Genomic DNA, 15,454 nt, shown 5'->3' with positions numbered 1-15,454 from the left:
CATATGAACAGCGGGATAATTGCCTTGTTTAGGGCCAGATTGGCAGCTTGTCAGTTTAGGGATTCGATCTAGCAACCTTTCAGGTTACTGGCCCTAGTTTTTCTAAACTGCAGAGGGGATCTTGCTCTTAATTTGTAGGTTTCCTATACCATTATCTTCTGTAGAATGCATTTATTAAACCCCTCTTGTACAGTATTGTGAACGAGGATGGCTTCAAACAGTTATAGGAAGTAGTCATGGAGGGTCTTGTCACATGAAAGTACATTTATTTGATTGAACGTGACCATCTTTTATTGTAAGGCTACGTGTAATAACAAATAAGATGCACAATATTCAATTATTTGACATTTCCTATCCTTGACCTCCATGTATCTTGTTGTATTTGACAGTCAGTCTGGACCAAGTTAGTTTGCTTGCAGCCAGGCAGCGATTCCGATTGGAGTGTCCTGTTCTGGTGTGAGCAAAGAGGCCCGTATCTCCCACAGCCTGAGTCCGAGCCTAGTCAGATAGCCGCCTAGAGGCTGGCGCCAGGCGCCCCTTGTTTATCTCTTCGTCAGATATCAAGGCAATCGCCGCATGGCTGCCTCGCTGCCTGCCCTGCCTCCAACCCCCACTGATAACACAAACAGTTTCCCAAAAAGAATGCCAACTGTTATCATACGTTTCATCTTCCCCTGGAAGCTTTTTCTCATGCTCTGTTTTTGCTCTGTCCTTTCTCTCTCTCTCTCTCTCTTCTGTCTATTTATTTCTTTTCATTTCAGAGTCCCCCCCTCCTCCTTATTCCCGATATCCAATGGACTTTCTTAAACCACCCGGTGAGTTTAGTTTTATTTTTCTCATGAATGTAAAGGTTTTTGTGGTTTGTATTTTTTCAGCGTATGGTTTTCCACAGTCATACACTTAAAATCAATACAAGTTAATATATATATTTTTTAATAGTTATTTACCATTTGTGAAAAAGATAACTGTATATTATACATTTTATAACAATGTTATTACAACAAAGTTTATAGCAACATTATTACAACAACATTAAAGTTTTGCCTGGTAATTTCTAAATACTTCTGTGAGGATATGGAAATGTTATGTTTGATTTATGGTGCTAGTCAGACTGAGAGAGGGCTGTCTGGGCAGCGCCAGGGCCGACCAGGGCCCTTTAATAGAATGGCAGGTAGCCAGGGCCGACCAGGGCCCTTTAATAGAATGGCAGGTAGCCAGGGCCGACCAGGGCCCTTTAATAGAATGGCAGGTAGCCAAGGCCAGGGCCGACCAGGGCCCTTTAATAGAATGGCAGGTAGCCAGGGCCAGGGCCGACCAGGGCCCTTTAATAGAATGGCAGGTAGCCAAGGCCAGGGCCGACCAGGGCCCTTTAATAGAATGGCAGGTAGCCAGGGCCAGGGCCCTTTAATAGAATGGTGGGTAGCCAGGGCCGACCAGGGCCCTTTAATAGAATGGCAGGTAGCCAGGGCCAGGGCCCTTTAATAGAATGGCGGGTAGCCAGGGCCGACCAGGGCCCTTTAATAGAATGGCGGGTAGCCAGGGCCGACCAGGGCCCTTTAATAGAATGGCAGGTAGCCAAGGCCAAGGCCGACCAGGGCCCTTTAACAGAATGGCAGGTAGCCAGGGCCGACCAGGGCCCTTTAATAGAATGGCGGGTAGCCAGGGCCGACCAGGGCCCTTTAATAGAATGGCGGGTAGCCAGGGCCGACCAGGGCCCTTTAATAGAATGGCGGGTAGCCAGGGCCGACCAGGGCCCTTTAATAGAATGGCAGGTAGCCAAGGCCGACCAGGGCCCTTTAATAGAATGGCAGGTAGCCAGGGCCGACCAGGGCCCTTTAATAGAATGGCAGGTAGCCAAGGCCAGGGCCGACCAGGGCCCTTTAATAGAATGGCGGGTAGCCAGGGCCGACCAGGGCCCTTTAATAGAATGGCGGGTAGCCAAGGCCGACCAGGGCCCTTTAATAGAATGGCGGGTAGCCAAGGCCAGGGCCGACCAGGGCCCTTTAATAGAATGGCGGGTAGCCAGGGCCGACCAGGGCCCTTTAATAGAATGGCAGGTAGCCAAGGCCGACCAGGGCCCTTTAATAGAATGGCAGGTAGCCAGGGCCAAGGCCAGGGCCCTTTAATAGAATGGCAGGTAGCCAAGGCCAGGGCCGACCAGGGCCCTTTAATAGAATGGCAGGTAGCCAAGGCCAGGGCCCTTTAATAGAATGGCAGGTAGCCAGGGCCGACCAGGGCCCTTTAATAGAATGGCAGGTAGCCAGGGCCGACCAGGGCCCTTTAATAGAATGGCAGGTTGCCAGGGCCGACCAGGGCCCTTTAATAAAATGGCGGGTAGCCAGGCCCAGGGCCCATTCCAGGCTGGCACCAGCTCTGCAGTGGTTGTCTGTCTGCACAAACTTTTGGCCGGAGGGGGTGACCTAGCAGGACAGATAAACAGTATTGGCACCAGAGGAGAGAGAGGAGACACACACAGGGAGGTAACATATACACACACACACACACACACAGGACACACGTACGCAAGTGTGTGTGTGTGTGTGTGTGTGTGTGTGTGTACGAAGGGGTGGTGCCGTCTGCAGGGAGGGGAGAGAGCTTATGGGAAATGTGGATCAGAAACACAAGGGGAAAAACAGAAAGATTTATGGAGCCATGTTTTTATCTGTTGAATGAATCTGACTGTAGATTATGGCTGAGGGTTTGGGAGTGTCACACTGCTATGTGTGTGTGTGTGCATGTGCGTAGAGCTTTTGTGTGTCCATGCAGGCCTGTCATTAGGTCTGTGAGCCATTTTAGAAGGAAGTCTATTATCTCAAATATATATATATATATATATATATATATATATATATATATATATATATATATATATATATATATATATTTGAGATAATAGACTTCCTTCTAAAACAGTATTTGTCTGCCAAAAAGGGAAGTTGGGAGATTAAACTGCTGTGTTTGCAGCTATAGACAATCATGAGACTCATCCAAGTCTCTAATATGGGCAGATCAATGTTTATTTTAAGTCCGTTAAGAACACATTCTTATTTACAGTGGTGGGCCTACCGGGGAACAGTGGGTTAACTGCCTTGTTCAGGGGGCAGAACAACAAATTTTTACCTTGTCAGCTCAGGGATTCAATCTAGCAACCTTTCGGACATGGCCCAATGCTCTAACCACGAGGCTACCTGCCGCCCCTGTCATGTCTATGTTAAACTTTAGATACATATGATACATGGCACTGCATCTCGGTGTTAGAGGCGTCACTACAGACACCCTGGTTCGAATCCAGGCTGTATCACAACCGGGCATGATTGGGAGTCCCATAGGGTGGTGCACAATTGGCCCACAATCGTCCGGGCTTGGCCGGTGTAGGCCTGTCATTGTAAATAAGAATTTGTTCTTAACTGACTTGCCTAGTTAAATAAAGGCTAAAAAAAAATATCATAATTGAATAGATAGTGAATGAAGAGGGGAAGTTAAGCGAGGACCAGCTACTGAAGTCAGTTGAAGTGTTTTTCGATGGTGGCTGCGAGCCACTCCTTTATGACTCAGACAGTTTTGGGGTTTTCTGCTTGACTTTGACCAGACCGCACAGAGAGAACGTCCCCTATTTCCTCTATAGTACACTACTTTTGACTTGACCTTTTCCAAAAACAGTCAACTATATAGGGAATATGGTGAAATTTGGGACAGGCCTAACGTCCCAGGGACTTCACCGCTGGGTCTGCTCTCTGGACTGGGTCTATCTGGGTAGGATGACATGGTTAGGGAGGCAGCTTCCTGCGAGGCTAGCTGGGTATGATGACATGGTTAGGGAGGCAGCTTCCTGCGAGGCTAGCTGGGTATGATGACATGGTTAGGGAGGCAGCTTCCTGCGAGGCTAGCTGGGTATGATGACATGGTTAGGGAGGCAGCCTCCTGCGAGGCTAGCTGGGTAGGATGACATGGTTAGGGAGGCAGCTTCCTGCGAGGCTAGCTGGGTAGGATGACATGGTTAGGGAGGCAGCTTCCTGCGAGGCTAGCTGGGTAGGATGACATGGTTAGGGAGGCAGCCTCCTGCGAGGCTTCACTAATGTCTACTACACTTCAACTGGTCTTTTTGGAGTGCCGCACACACACACACACACACACACACACACACACACACACACACACACACAACACACACAACACACACACACACACACACACACACACACACTCTCTAGTCTCTCCTCTGGTTGTGGTGAGGTGGAAAGAAGAAAGAGAGATGGAGGGAGACAGAAAGAGAGAGGGAGGAAAGGAAGACACCGAGAGAGGGAGGGATGTGGAGTGAGAGAGAGAGGGAAGAAAGGAAGACACCGAGAGAGGGAGGAATATGGAGTGAGAGAGAGAGGGAAGAAAGGAAGACACCGAGAGAGGGAGGGATATGGAGTGAGAGAGAGAGGGAAGAAAGATGCGGAGAGAGAGAGGGAGGAAAGGAAAACAGAGAGAAGGAGGAAAAGCCCAGGGCAGAGTTCCCCCTAGAGCAGAGAAGGAGAAAATATATTTCATTGAACAGTGGGAAAGAAAGGAGAGGAAGGCATGTGCAGCTGGGATTCTTGGAGGTTTCAGTCTAAGACAATAGAGACTAGAGAGAGGACAGATATTAACAGGACAATGGAGTGGAGTGTGGCTGAGGAGAGGGGTCAGACTATATAGAACTAGAGGAGACGAGTCAGACTATATATAGAACTAGAGGAGACGAGTCAGACTATATATAGAACTAGAGGAGACGAGTCAGACTATATAGAACTAGAGGAGACGAGTCAGACTATATAGAACTAGAGGAGACGAGTCAGACTATATATAGAACTAGAGGAGACGAGTCAGACTATATAGAACTAGAGGAGACGAGTCAGACTATATATAGAACTAGAGGAGAGGAGTCAGACTATATAGAACTAGAGGAGACGAGTCAGACTATATAGAACTAGAGGAGACGAGTCAGACTATATATAGAACTAGAGGAGAGGAGTCAGACTATATATAGCACTAGAGGAGAGGAGTCAGACTATATATAGAACTAGAGGAGACGAGCCAGACTATATAGAACTAGAGGAGAGGAGCCAGACTATATAGAACTAGAGGAGACGAGCCAGACTATATAGAACTAGAGGAGACGAGTCAGACTATATAGAGCTAGAGGAGACGAGTCAGACTATATAGAACTAGAGGAGACGAGTCAGACTATATATAGAACTAGAGGAGACGAGTCAGACTATATATAGAACTAGAGGAGACGAGTCAGACTATATAGAACTAGAGGAGACGAGTCAGACTATATAGAACTAGAGGAGACGAGTCAGACTATATATAGAACTAGAGGAGACGAGTCAGACTATATAGAACTAGAGGAGACGAGTCAGACTATATATAGAACTAGAGGAGAGGAGTCAGACTATATAGAACTAGAGGAGACGAGTCAGACTATATAGAACTAGAGGAGACGAGTCAGACTATATATAGAACTAGAGGAGAGGAGTCAGACTATATATAGCACTAGAGGAGAGGAGTCAGACTATATATGGAACTAGAGGAGACGAGCCAGACTATATAGAACTAGAGGAGAGGAGTCAGACTATATAGAACTAGAGGAGACGAGCCAGACTATATAGAACTAGAGGAGACGAGTCAGACTATATAGAACTAGAGGAGACGAGTCAGACTATATAGAACTAGAGGAGACGAGCCAGACTATATATAGAACTAGAGGAGACGAGTCAGACTATATAGAACTAGAGGAGACGAGTCAGACTATATAGAACTAGAGGAGATGAGTCAGACTATATAGAACTAGAGGAGATGCTGACTGACGGCTCCCTTGGCTCAGAGGGAATTCCCCTGTCTGTCTGTCAGGCATCTGTCCTCTTCAGTCCTTGTGTGTGTGTCCACTATAGCTCTTTTTAATCCTCTGACTCCTCACCACAGTGTTCCACTGGCCACATTACCATGCTAACTAACATCTCTGACTCCTCACCACAGTGTTCCACTGGCCACATTACCATGCTAACTAACATCTCTGACTCCTCACCACAGTGTTCCACTGGCCACATTACCATGCTAACTAACATCTCTGACTCCTCACCACAGTGTTCGACTGGCCACATTACCATGCTAACTGACATCTCTGACTCCTCACCACAGTGTTCGACTGGCCACATTACCATGCTAACTAACATCTCTGACTCCTCACCACAGTGTTCCACTGGCCACATTACCATGCTAACATCTCTGACTCCTCACCACAGTGTTCCACTGGCCACATTACCATGCTAACTAACATCTCTGACTCCTCACCACAGTGTTCCACTGGCCACATTACCATGCTAACATCTCTGACTCCTCACCACAGTGTTCCACTGGCCACATTACCATGCTAACATCTCTGACTCCTCACCACAGTGTTCCACTGGCCACATTACCATGCTAACTAACATCTCTGACTCCTCACCACAGTGTTCCACTGGCCACATTATCAAATAGATTACATGGTGGTCGGGTCTTCGTAGCAATGCTGTGCCTCGTCACTCACAATAGGTGGAATACCCCAGCAGATATAACACATAGTATATATTATTGATGATGACAGGCATAGCTGTGTAGTAGAAAGAGGTTTTTCTCTGCCTGCCCTTGGGTTCTATAGTGTGTGTAATGTCAACTTTGACTCCCCTGGGGTTAAGAGCATGATCTTGTAAGGCCCTTGTAAGTGTCTTTGCACAACCAGTAGAACCAAGTACTGAACATGTAGAACAAGGACAAGGATCCATTCGAGGGACAGACAGACACACAGACAATCAATCCTTACTGGACCCAGAGCTGGTCGTTCGCTGGTCAAGTTCAATAGACGGACTGACTGAATGACTGCCACTGAATTACTGCCACTGAATGACTGCCACTGAATGACTGCCACTGAATGACTGCCACGTCATGGGCACTACAGATCCGAGTGTGTGTGGACACTTAGCCAACAGGACATGTGGTTAATAATCACTTCATATTAATAAGAGACAGTACTAAGGGTTTAGTAGTTCATTGATGTTTCCAATGTCTGAAGTTTATGACTATATTATATAATCATTCAGCTATAAAAACACCAAAGGGAGTCAGACTTATGTTTCAGTGTCTGTTGCTGAATGCGTAAATCTAAACAAGAGAGCGTGAGAGTGTTTGTGAGAGAGAGACGAGGGAGGGGGGAGGGAGGGGGGGGGGGGTTCTTTATGGAACAGAAATCAGATGTACGTGTCAGTCTGTCTCTCCACGGTCATTACCAAAGCTGCCGTGGTAATACCTAGTTTGTTTTAGCTCCCTGGGAAATGAATCATATAGTGTTTGAAGCTGCTGCCTACCTCTCTCTCTTTTTGTCTCTCTCTCTCCCCTCTCTCTCTTTTTGTCTCTCTCTCCCTCTTCCCCCCTCCATCTCTCTCTCTCGCTCTCGCCACTCTCTCTTTTTGTCTCTCTCTCTCCCTCCCTCTTCCCCCCTCCATCTCTCTCTTTCTCTCTCTCTCTCTCTCTCTCTCTCTCTCTCTCTCTCTCTCTCCCCTCTCCCTCTTTTTGTCTCTCGCTCTCTCTTCCCCCTCCATCTCTCTCTCTCTCTCTCTATCTCTCTCTCTCTCCCTCCCCTCTCCCTCTTTTTGTCTCTCTCTTTCTTCCCCCCTCCATCTCTCTCTCTGTCTCTCCCCCCCTCTCTCTGTCTTTCTCTTTCTCTTCCCCCCTCCATCTTGCTCTCTCTCCCCCCTCTCTCCCTCTCTCCCCCCCTCTCTCTCTCTTTCTCTCTCTCTCTCTCTCTCTCTGTCTCTCTCTTTCTCTCTCTTTCTCTCTGTTACTTACTTACACTTTCAAACTCTTCCTCCATATTTTATGTTTGTTTCTGTTTTACACCGCCCCCCTCTCTTTCTCCATCACTCTCTCTGACTGAATCTTCCAGATCTTGGTTCTGGATGAGCTCCACCTCAGGCCTGTGGTCAGTGAACCGTGCCCAGGAAACCAGGCCTGCCTCCTGGACAGCCATGAAAGAGAGGCAGGCTGTTTCACCGTGGCCCTGCATCTCTTTAGGTTGACCACAGTACCGGGGCTGGTCTAGCCTAGGCGTGAACTAGCCTGGTCCCAGATATGTTGGTGCTGTCTTTCCAACTACTGGTCATTCATGAGTTGGCAAGACAGCACAAACAGATCTGGAACCAGGCTAGAATCCTGTCTCTAATTTGTAGGCAGTAATGCTAGTAGTCTTGCATTGCCTAATGGGGCTGTGCTCTGCTCTGCTCTCAGGCTCTGGTGATGGAAGGTGTAGGACAGAGTCCGTTGACATGTATAGAATGGAATGTATCATTACTGAATACCAGCCAGCCAGTCAGTCAGTCAGCTAGACACTGAGACACAGCCCAGCCAGCAGGCCAGTCAGTCAGCCAGTCAGAGACAGCATAGCCAGCGATAGAGTCAGTTCCTCTCCTTCCCTCCCCTAGCTCCCTGGTGTTTTAAGAGTCCTTCTGATCCTAGAGAGGCTGAGACTGGAAAAGCTTCATGACTGGATCTGATGTGACAGTAGTAGTCGTCTTATAGAGGAGTAATAATACAACATAGAGGAGTTATAATACTACACAGAAAAGTTATAAACACTACATAGAGGAGTTATAATACTACATAGAGGAGTTATAATACTACACAGAGGAGTTATAATACTACATAGATGAGTTATATACACGACATAGAGAAGTTATAATACTACATAGAGGAGTTATATACACTACATAGATGAGTTATAATATTACATAGAGGAGTTATAATACTACATAGAGGAGTTATAATACTACATAGATGAGTTATATACACTACATAGAGGAGTTATAATACTACATAGAGGAGTTATATACACTACATAGAGTAGTTATAATACTACATAGAGGAGTTATAATACTACATAGTGGAGTAATATACTACACAGAGGAGTTATAATACTACATAGAGGAGTTATAATACTACAGAGTTATAATACTACATAGAGGTGTTATAATACTACATAGAGGAGTTATATTACTACATAGAGTTATAATACTATATAGAGGTGTTATAATACTACATATAGTTATAATTCTACATAGAGGAGTTATAATACTACATAGAGGAGTTATAATACTACATAGAGTTATAATACTATATAGAGGTTTTATAATACTACATAGAGTTATAATACTACATAGAGGAGTTATAAACACTACATAGAAGATCAATTACACATATCCCTTGCTGCTACGTCTCCTATTGGTGGCATCACTATTAGATCACTTGGGGTTCATCTCAGCAGGGACAGGGGGGTTAATCTCAGCAGGGACAGGGGGGTTAATCTCAGCAGGGACAGGGGGTTTAATCTCAGCAGGGACAGGGGGTTTAATCTCAGCAGGGACAGGGGGTTTAATCTCAGCAGGGACAGGGGGTTCATCTCAGCAGGGACAGGGGGTTCATCTCAGCAGGGACAGGGAGTTTAATCTCAGCATGGACAGGGGGTTCATCTCAGCAGGGACAGGGGGTTTAATCTCAGCAGGGACAGGGGGTTTAATCTCAGCAGGGACAGGGGGTTCATCTCAGCAGGGACAGGGGGTTCATCTCAGCAGGGACAGGGGGTTCATCTCAGTAGGGACAGGGGGTTTAATCTCAGCAGGGACAGGGGGTTTAATCTCAGCAGGGACAGGGGGTTCATCTCAGCAGGGACAGGGGGTTTAATCTCAGCAGGGACAGGGGGTTTAATCTCAGCAGGGACAGGGGGTTTAATCTCAGCAGGGACAGGGGGTTCATCTCAGCAGGGACAGGGGGTTCATCTCAGCAGGGACAGGGGTTCATCTCAGCAGGGACAGGGGGTTCATCTCAGCAGGGACAGGGGGTTCATCTCAGCAGGGACAGGGGGTTTAATCTCAGCAGGGACAGGGGGTTAATCTCAGCAGGGACAGGGGGTTTAATCTCAGCAGGCACTGGAGATTCATCTCAGCAGGGACAGGGGGAGACCAACGGAGACCGGGGAGAGAGAGTTTCCTCTGTCGGCTAGCATGCCATTAAGAAAATTTACTGTACACAGTTTTCAAGGCTGGGGCTATTTCCTGTCTCACTCATTGTTTTGGGGTTGATGGAGTGCATCCTGCTAACCTGTATATTCCTATTAGAGACTAGCTCTGATACACTCTCTGTTACATATGTACAGTGCCTTGCGAAAGTATTCGGCCCCCTTGAACTTTGCGTCCTTTTGCCACATTTCAGGCTTCAAACATAAAGATATAAAACTGTATTTTTTTGTGAAGAATCAACAACAAGTGGGACACAATCATGAAGTGGAACGACATTTATTGGATATTTCAAACTTTTTTAACAAATCAAAAACTGAAAAAATTGGGCGTGCAAAATTATTCAGCCCCCTTAAGTTAATACTTTGTAGCGCCACCTTTTGCTGCAATTACAGCTGTAAGTCGCTTGGGGTATGTCTCTATCAGTTTTGCACATCGAGAGACTGAATTTTGTCCCATTCCTCCTTGCAAAACAGCTCGAGCTCAGTGAGGTTGGATGGAGAGCATTTGTGAACAGCAGTTTTCAGTTCTTTCCACAGATTCTCGATTGGATTCAGGTCTGGACTTTGACTTGGCCATTCTAACACCTGGATATGTTTATTTTTGAACCATTCCATTGTAGATTTTGCTTTATGTTTTGGATCATTGTCTTGTTGGAAGACAAATCTCCGTCCCAGTCTCAGGTCTTTTGCAGACTCCATCAGGTTTTCTTCCAGAATGGTCCTGTATTTGGCTCCATCCATCTTCCCATCAATTTTAGCCATCTTCCCTGTCCCTGCTGAAGAAAAGCAGGCCCAAACCATGATGCTGCCACCACCATGTTTGACAGTGGGGATGGTGGGGCCGAATACTTTCGCAAGGCACTGTAGTGCACTAGTTTTGACCAGGGCCTATAGGGAGTCCCATAGGGCTCCGGTCGAAGGTAGTCTATTTATAGGGAGTAGGGTGCCATTTTGGGACGGAACCAGGCTCTGATATGTAAAGTAGTGTTAGGATACAATGGAGTCAGACATGTTTTTTTTAGGGCAAAGCCTCTTTTCCCTCCAAGCCAGTCATTTATTTATTCTGGGCCTCCCTCTGAGACTTTTGGAGAGAAGAAAAAAAAGGAAAACGTGATTGCGTTGGAAGGGTTGGTTGGTTTTCCGGGGTTGGGACTGGGAGAAGTAGCAGAGCAGGGGCACTGCTGTGTGTTTTATGTGGTGTGTTGAGACCTGCCAGGTCCTGCTGTCAGCCAGCAACTCTCTCTACCTCTCTCTCTCCATCTCTCTCTCCCTCCACCAAAATGGCCGCTCTAGTTGTCTCTCTGAGGAGAGACTGCTGAGGATTATGGGATTAGTCGTGGTTTGTGTTGGATGCCTTCCCCTTCAGTTCTCAGGACTAGTCGTACTCTCTGTTAGAGGGCTGTTAAGACGTGGTGTGGCTATACTTCTTTCTCTTCCTGGTGGTATGGTATATTGTATGTTATTTCACCAGAAAGACGAGCAGTGAGATACACTACATGGCCAAAAGTATGTGGACACCTGCTCGTCAAACATCTCGTTCCAAAATCATAGACATTAATATGGAGTTGGTCCCCCCTTTGCTGCTATAACAGCCTCCACTCTTCTGGGAAGGCTTTCCACTAGATGTTGGAACATTGCTGTGGGGACTTGCTTCCATTCAGCCACAAGAGCTATAGTGAGGTCGGCACTGATGTTGGGTCAATTAGGCCTGGCTCACAGTCGGCATTCCAATTAATCCCAAAGGTGTTCGATGGGGTTGAGGTCAGGGCTCTGTGCAGTCCAGTCAAGTCCTTCCACACCGATCTCGACAAACCATTTCTGTATGGACCTCGCTTTGTGCACAGGGGCATTCTCATGCTGAAACAGGAAAGGGCCTTCCCCAAACTGTTCCCACAAAGCGTTACGATTTCCGTTCCCTGGAACTAAGGGTAGGCCCAGTAAGGTCATTCTACTGGCAATGTTTGTCTATGGAGATTGCATGGCCGTGTGCTCGATTTTACACACCTGTCAGCAATTGGTGTGGCTGAAATAGCCGAATCCACTTATTTGAAGGGGTGTCCACATACTGCTGTAAATATAGTGTAGGTAGTGAGTTAGCAGTAGTGTCTGTGGATCTGTGAGGGTAGTGCTCCTGGCTAGCTGTTTGAACTGACTGAAAGACTCCCAGACCCCAGTGGTCCAGTGGGTCTTCATTTAGCCTGTGTGATTGACAGCTCTCACAGCTGCTCTCTGCTCAAACTGTGGTTGGTCTCTCATTCTAACACACTGTATTTTACCTCTGTCTCTCTCCCCTTCTCTCACACTCCTTCCTTCTTTCCTTTCAGATTCTCCAGACTCGGGGCCTTCATCCACAGAGACTGGAGGAACTACCTACTCGGCCCCTGTGGGGCTCTCAGGTAAGATGCAAGGCCATGGTTTTAATTTATCTCTCTCACTCTTTCTGTTGCTCTATCTTTCTGTCTCCCACCCGCCCTCTGTCATGATGCTCTGGCTAGCTGGAGGGGCCACCACCCTCCCTCTGTTATGATGCTCTGGCTAGCTGGAGGGGCCACCACCCTCCCTCTGTCATGATGCTCTGGCTAGCTGGAGGGGCCCCCACCCTCCCTTGGTCATGATGCTCTGGCTAGCTGGAGGGGCCCCCACCCTCCCTTGGTCTTGATGCTCTGGCTAGCTGGAGGGGCCCCCACCCTCCCTTGGTCATGATGCTCTGGCTAGCTGGAGGGGCCCCCACCCTCCCTTGGTCATGGTCTCTGGCCTCTTCTTCCCCTCTTAGCTGTAAAAAGGAAGGAAGGCGTGTTCCTAGAGGTCCACATGAATTCCTCCTCTTCTCCTCTCCTTCTGTTTCCTATCTGTGTTGTTTGATGTAATCCAAAACAGAAAACGTTGTTTGCTTCAGGGAGCACCGGCTAGTTTGTGTGTGTGTGTGTGTGTGTGTGTTTGCGCTTTTCGTGGTTTTGCCTTGGATGAGGATCCGAGCTAAGACGTTTCCGCCTGTTTCTTGTGAGGCGGTAATCATGTCATCAGTGGATGACAATGGGCCAAGCCATCTAAAGCTGGATGAAGCTCTGTCATTACTATACCCTCCAAGGGAACATGAACACAAACATGCTGTAAAGGTTGTCTGTTAGATGGTTGGTAAAGGTTGTCTGTTAGATGGTTGGTAAAGGCTGTCTGTTAGATGGTTGGTAAAGGTTGTCTGTTAGATGGTTGGTAAAGGTTGTCTGTTAGATGGTTGGTAAAGGCTGTCTGTTAGATGGTTGGTAAAGGTTGTCTGTTAGATGGTTGGTAAAGGCTGTCTGTTAGATGGTTGGTAAAGGCTGTCTGTTAGATGGTTGGTAAAGGCTGTCTGTTAGATGGTTGGTAAAGGTTGTCTGTTAGATGGTTTGTAAAGGTTGTCTGTTAGATGGTTGGTAAAGGTTGTCTGTTAGATGGTTGGTAAAGGTTGTCTGTTAGATGGTTGGTAAAGGTTGTCTGTTAGATGGTTGGTAAAGGTTGTCTGTTAGATGGTTGGTAAAGGCTGTCTGTTAGATGGTTGGTAAAGGTTGTCTGTTAGATGGTTGTCTGTTAGATGGTTGGTAAAGGTTGTCTGTTAGATGGTTGGTAAAGGCTGTCTGTTAGATGGTTTGTAAAGGTTGTCTGTTAGATGGTTGGTAAAGGCTGTCTGTTAGATGGTTGGTAAAGGTTGTCTGTTAGATGGTTGGTAAAGGCTGTCTGTTTAGGGCCAAATAAAATTCTAGTTTGTTCAGTATTTATCTTTCCAATTATTATTATTATTTTTTGTTTTCTCATGATTCGGTTGGGTCTAATTGCGTTGCTGTTCTGGGGCACTGTGGGGTGTGTTTGTGAACAGAGCCCCAGGACCAGCTTGCTTAGGGGACTCTTCTCCAGGTTCATCTCTCTGTAGGTGATGGCTTTGTTATGGAAGGTTTGGGAATCGCTTCCTTCTAGGTGGTTGTAGAATTTAACGGCTCTTTTCTGGATTTTGATAATTAGTGGGTATCGGCCTAATTCTGCTCTGCATGCATTATTTGGTGTTCTACGTTGTACATGGAGGATATTTTTGCAGAATTCTGCATGCGGAGTCTCAATTTGGTGTTTGTCCCATTTTGTGAATTCTTTGTTGGTGAGCGGACCCCAGACCTCACAACCATAAAGGGCAATGGGCTCTATGACTGATTCAAGTATTTTTAGCCAAATCCTAATTGGTATGTTGAAATTCATGTTCCTTTTGATGGCATAGAAGGCCCTTCTTGCCTTGTCTCTCAGATCGTTCACAGCTTTGTGGAAGTTACCTGTGGCGCTGATGTTTAGGCCAAGGTATGTATCGTTTTTTTGTGTGCTGTAGGGCAACAGTGTCTTACTGAGATTTACTGTCAGGGCCCAGGTCTGTCAGGGTGCAGGTCTGTCAGGGCCCAGGTCTGACCGAACCTGTGCATAAGATCTAGGTGCTGCTGTAGGCCCTCCTTGGTTGGTGACAGAAGCACCAGATCATCAGCAAACAGCAGACATTTGACTTCGGATTCTAGTAGGGTGAGGCCGGGTGCGCTCTCTCTCTCTCTCTCTCTCTCTCGCTCTCTCTCTCTCTCTCTCTCTCTCGCTCTCTCGCTCTCTCTCGCTCTCTCTCATTACAGAGACTTTAAAGGGTTTTTCATGTTGGGGTCCTGATGGGGGGGGGGGGGGGTGGTCTCCAGATAGAGTGTTTTTAGATTGGGGACTGAGATAGGCTGGCTTGGCTGGCTGGGTGTATAAACAGAGGGTTTTTCATTTAGGAGTGCATGGAGGTTTTAGCCTGTGGTCACAGTGTGTATCAGGCAGGATGGAGAGATCAGTTGTTTCTGAAATAGTGAAGTGGCTGGTGTCTTCCTCTCCTCTCATTCTGTTTGTTTCATGGTTCTTTTGTATGTGGAATGAAAATCCGCCATTCAGGAGCCAGCAGTGCTCAACCTAAAGACTGCAGGCATCAGGCATTAACCCAACGCAGCCTGTCTGCCTGACTCCATCCTCTGCCTCCTGCCTGACTCCATCCTCAGCCTCCTGCCTTACTCCAGCCTTCTTTCTCCCTCCCTCTTCTTCTCCTCCCTCTGGCATGGGAGGGAGGGAGGGAGGGGAGGGGAGGGAAGGGAAGGGAAGGAGGGAGGGAGGGAGGGAGGGAGGGAGGGAGGGAGGGAGGGAGGGAGGGAGGGTAAGGGAGGGAGGGAGGGAGGGTAAGGGAGGGAGGGAGGGAGGGTAAGGGAGGGAGGGAGGGAGGGAGGGAGGGTAAGGGAGGGAGGGAGGGGAAGGGAAGGGCCCGGGCGCCTGGAGCCAAGGACTTGATTTCTCTGGCATGGGAAGAAAACTGTACACCCTCCGGGGCTCTCACAAAAGAAACATGGCCTCCCCAGG

General features: G+C 47.4%; 1 protein-coding gene across 1 annotated transcript in view; it reads left to right on the top strand.

Moving 5' to 3' along the window:
* smad7 (SMAD family member 7) overlaps positions 1-15,454 on the top strand; it is a 45,742-nt gene that overhangs the window by 2,010 nt on the left and 28,278 nt on the right. Inside the window, exons 2-3 of the mRNA XM_036936879.2 lie at positions 762-815; positions 12,397-12,468. Coding sequence (XP_036792774.1) covers positions 762-815; positions 12,397-12,468 — 126 coding nt within the window. The remainder of the gene's footprint in view (positions 1-761; positions 816-12,396; positions 12,469-15,454) is intronic.

This window comes from Oncorhynchus mykiss, chromosome 12 (assembly GCF_057628025.1).
Source record: "Oncorhynchus mykiss isolate SJ-2025 chromosome 12, ASM5762802v1, whole genome shotgun sequence".
Lineage (NCBI taxonomy): Eukaryota > Metazoa > Chordata > Actinopteri > Salmoniformes > Salmonidae > Oncorhynchus > Oncorhynchus mykiss.
Note: the sequence above shows the minus strand (reverse complement) of the source record. Positions and strands in the feature narration are given on the sequence as shown.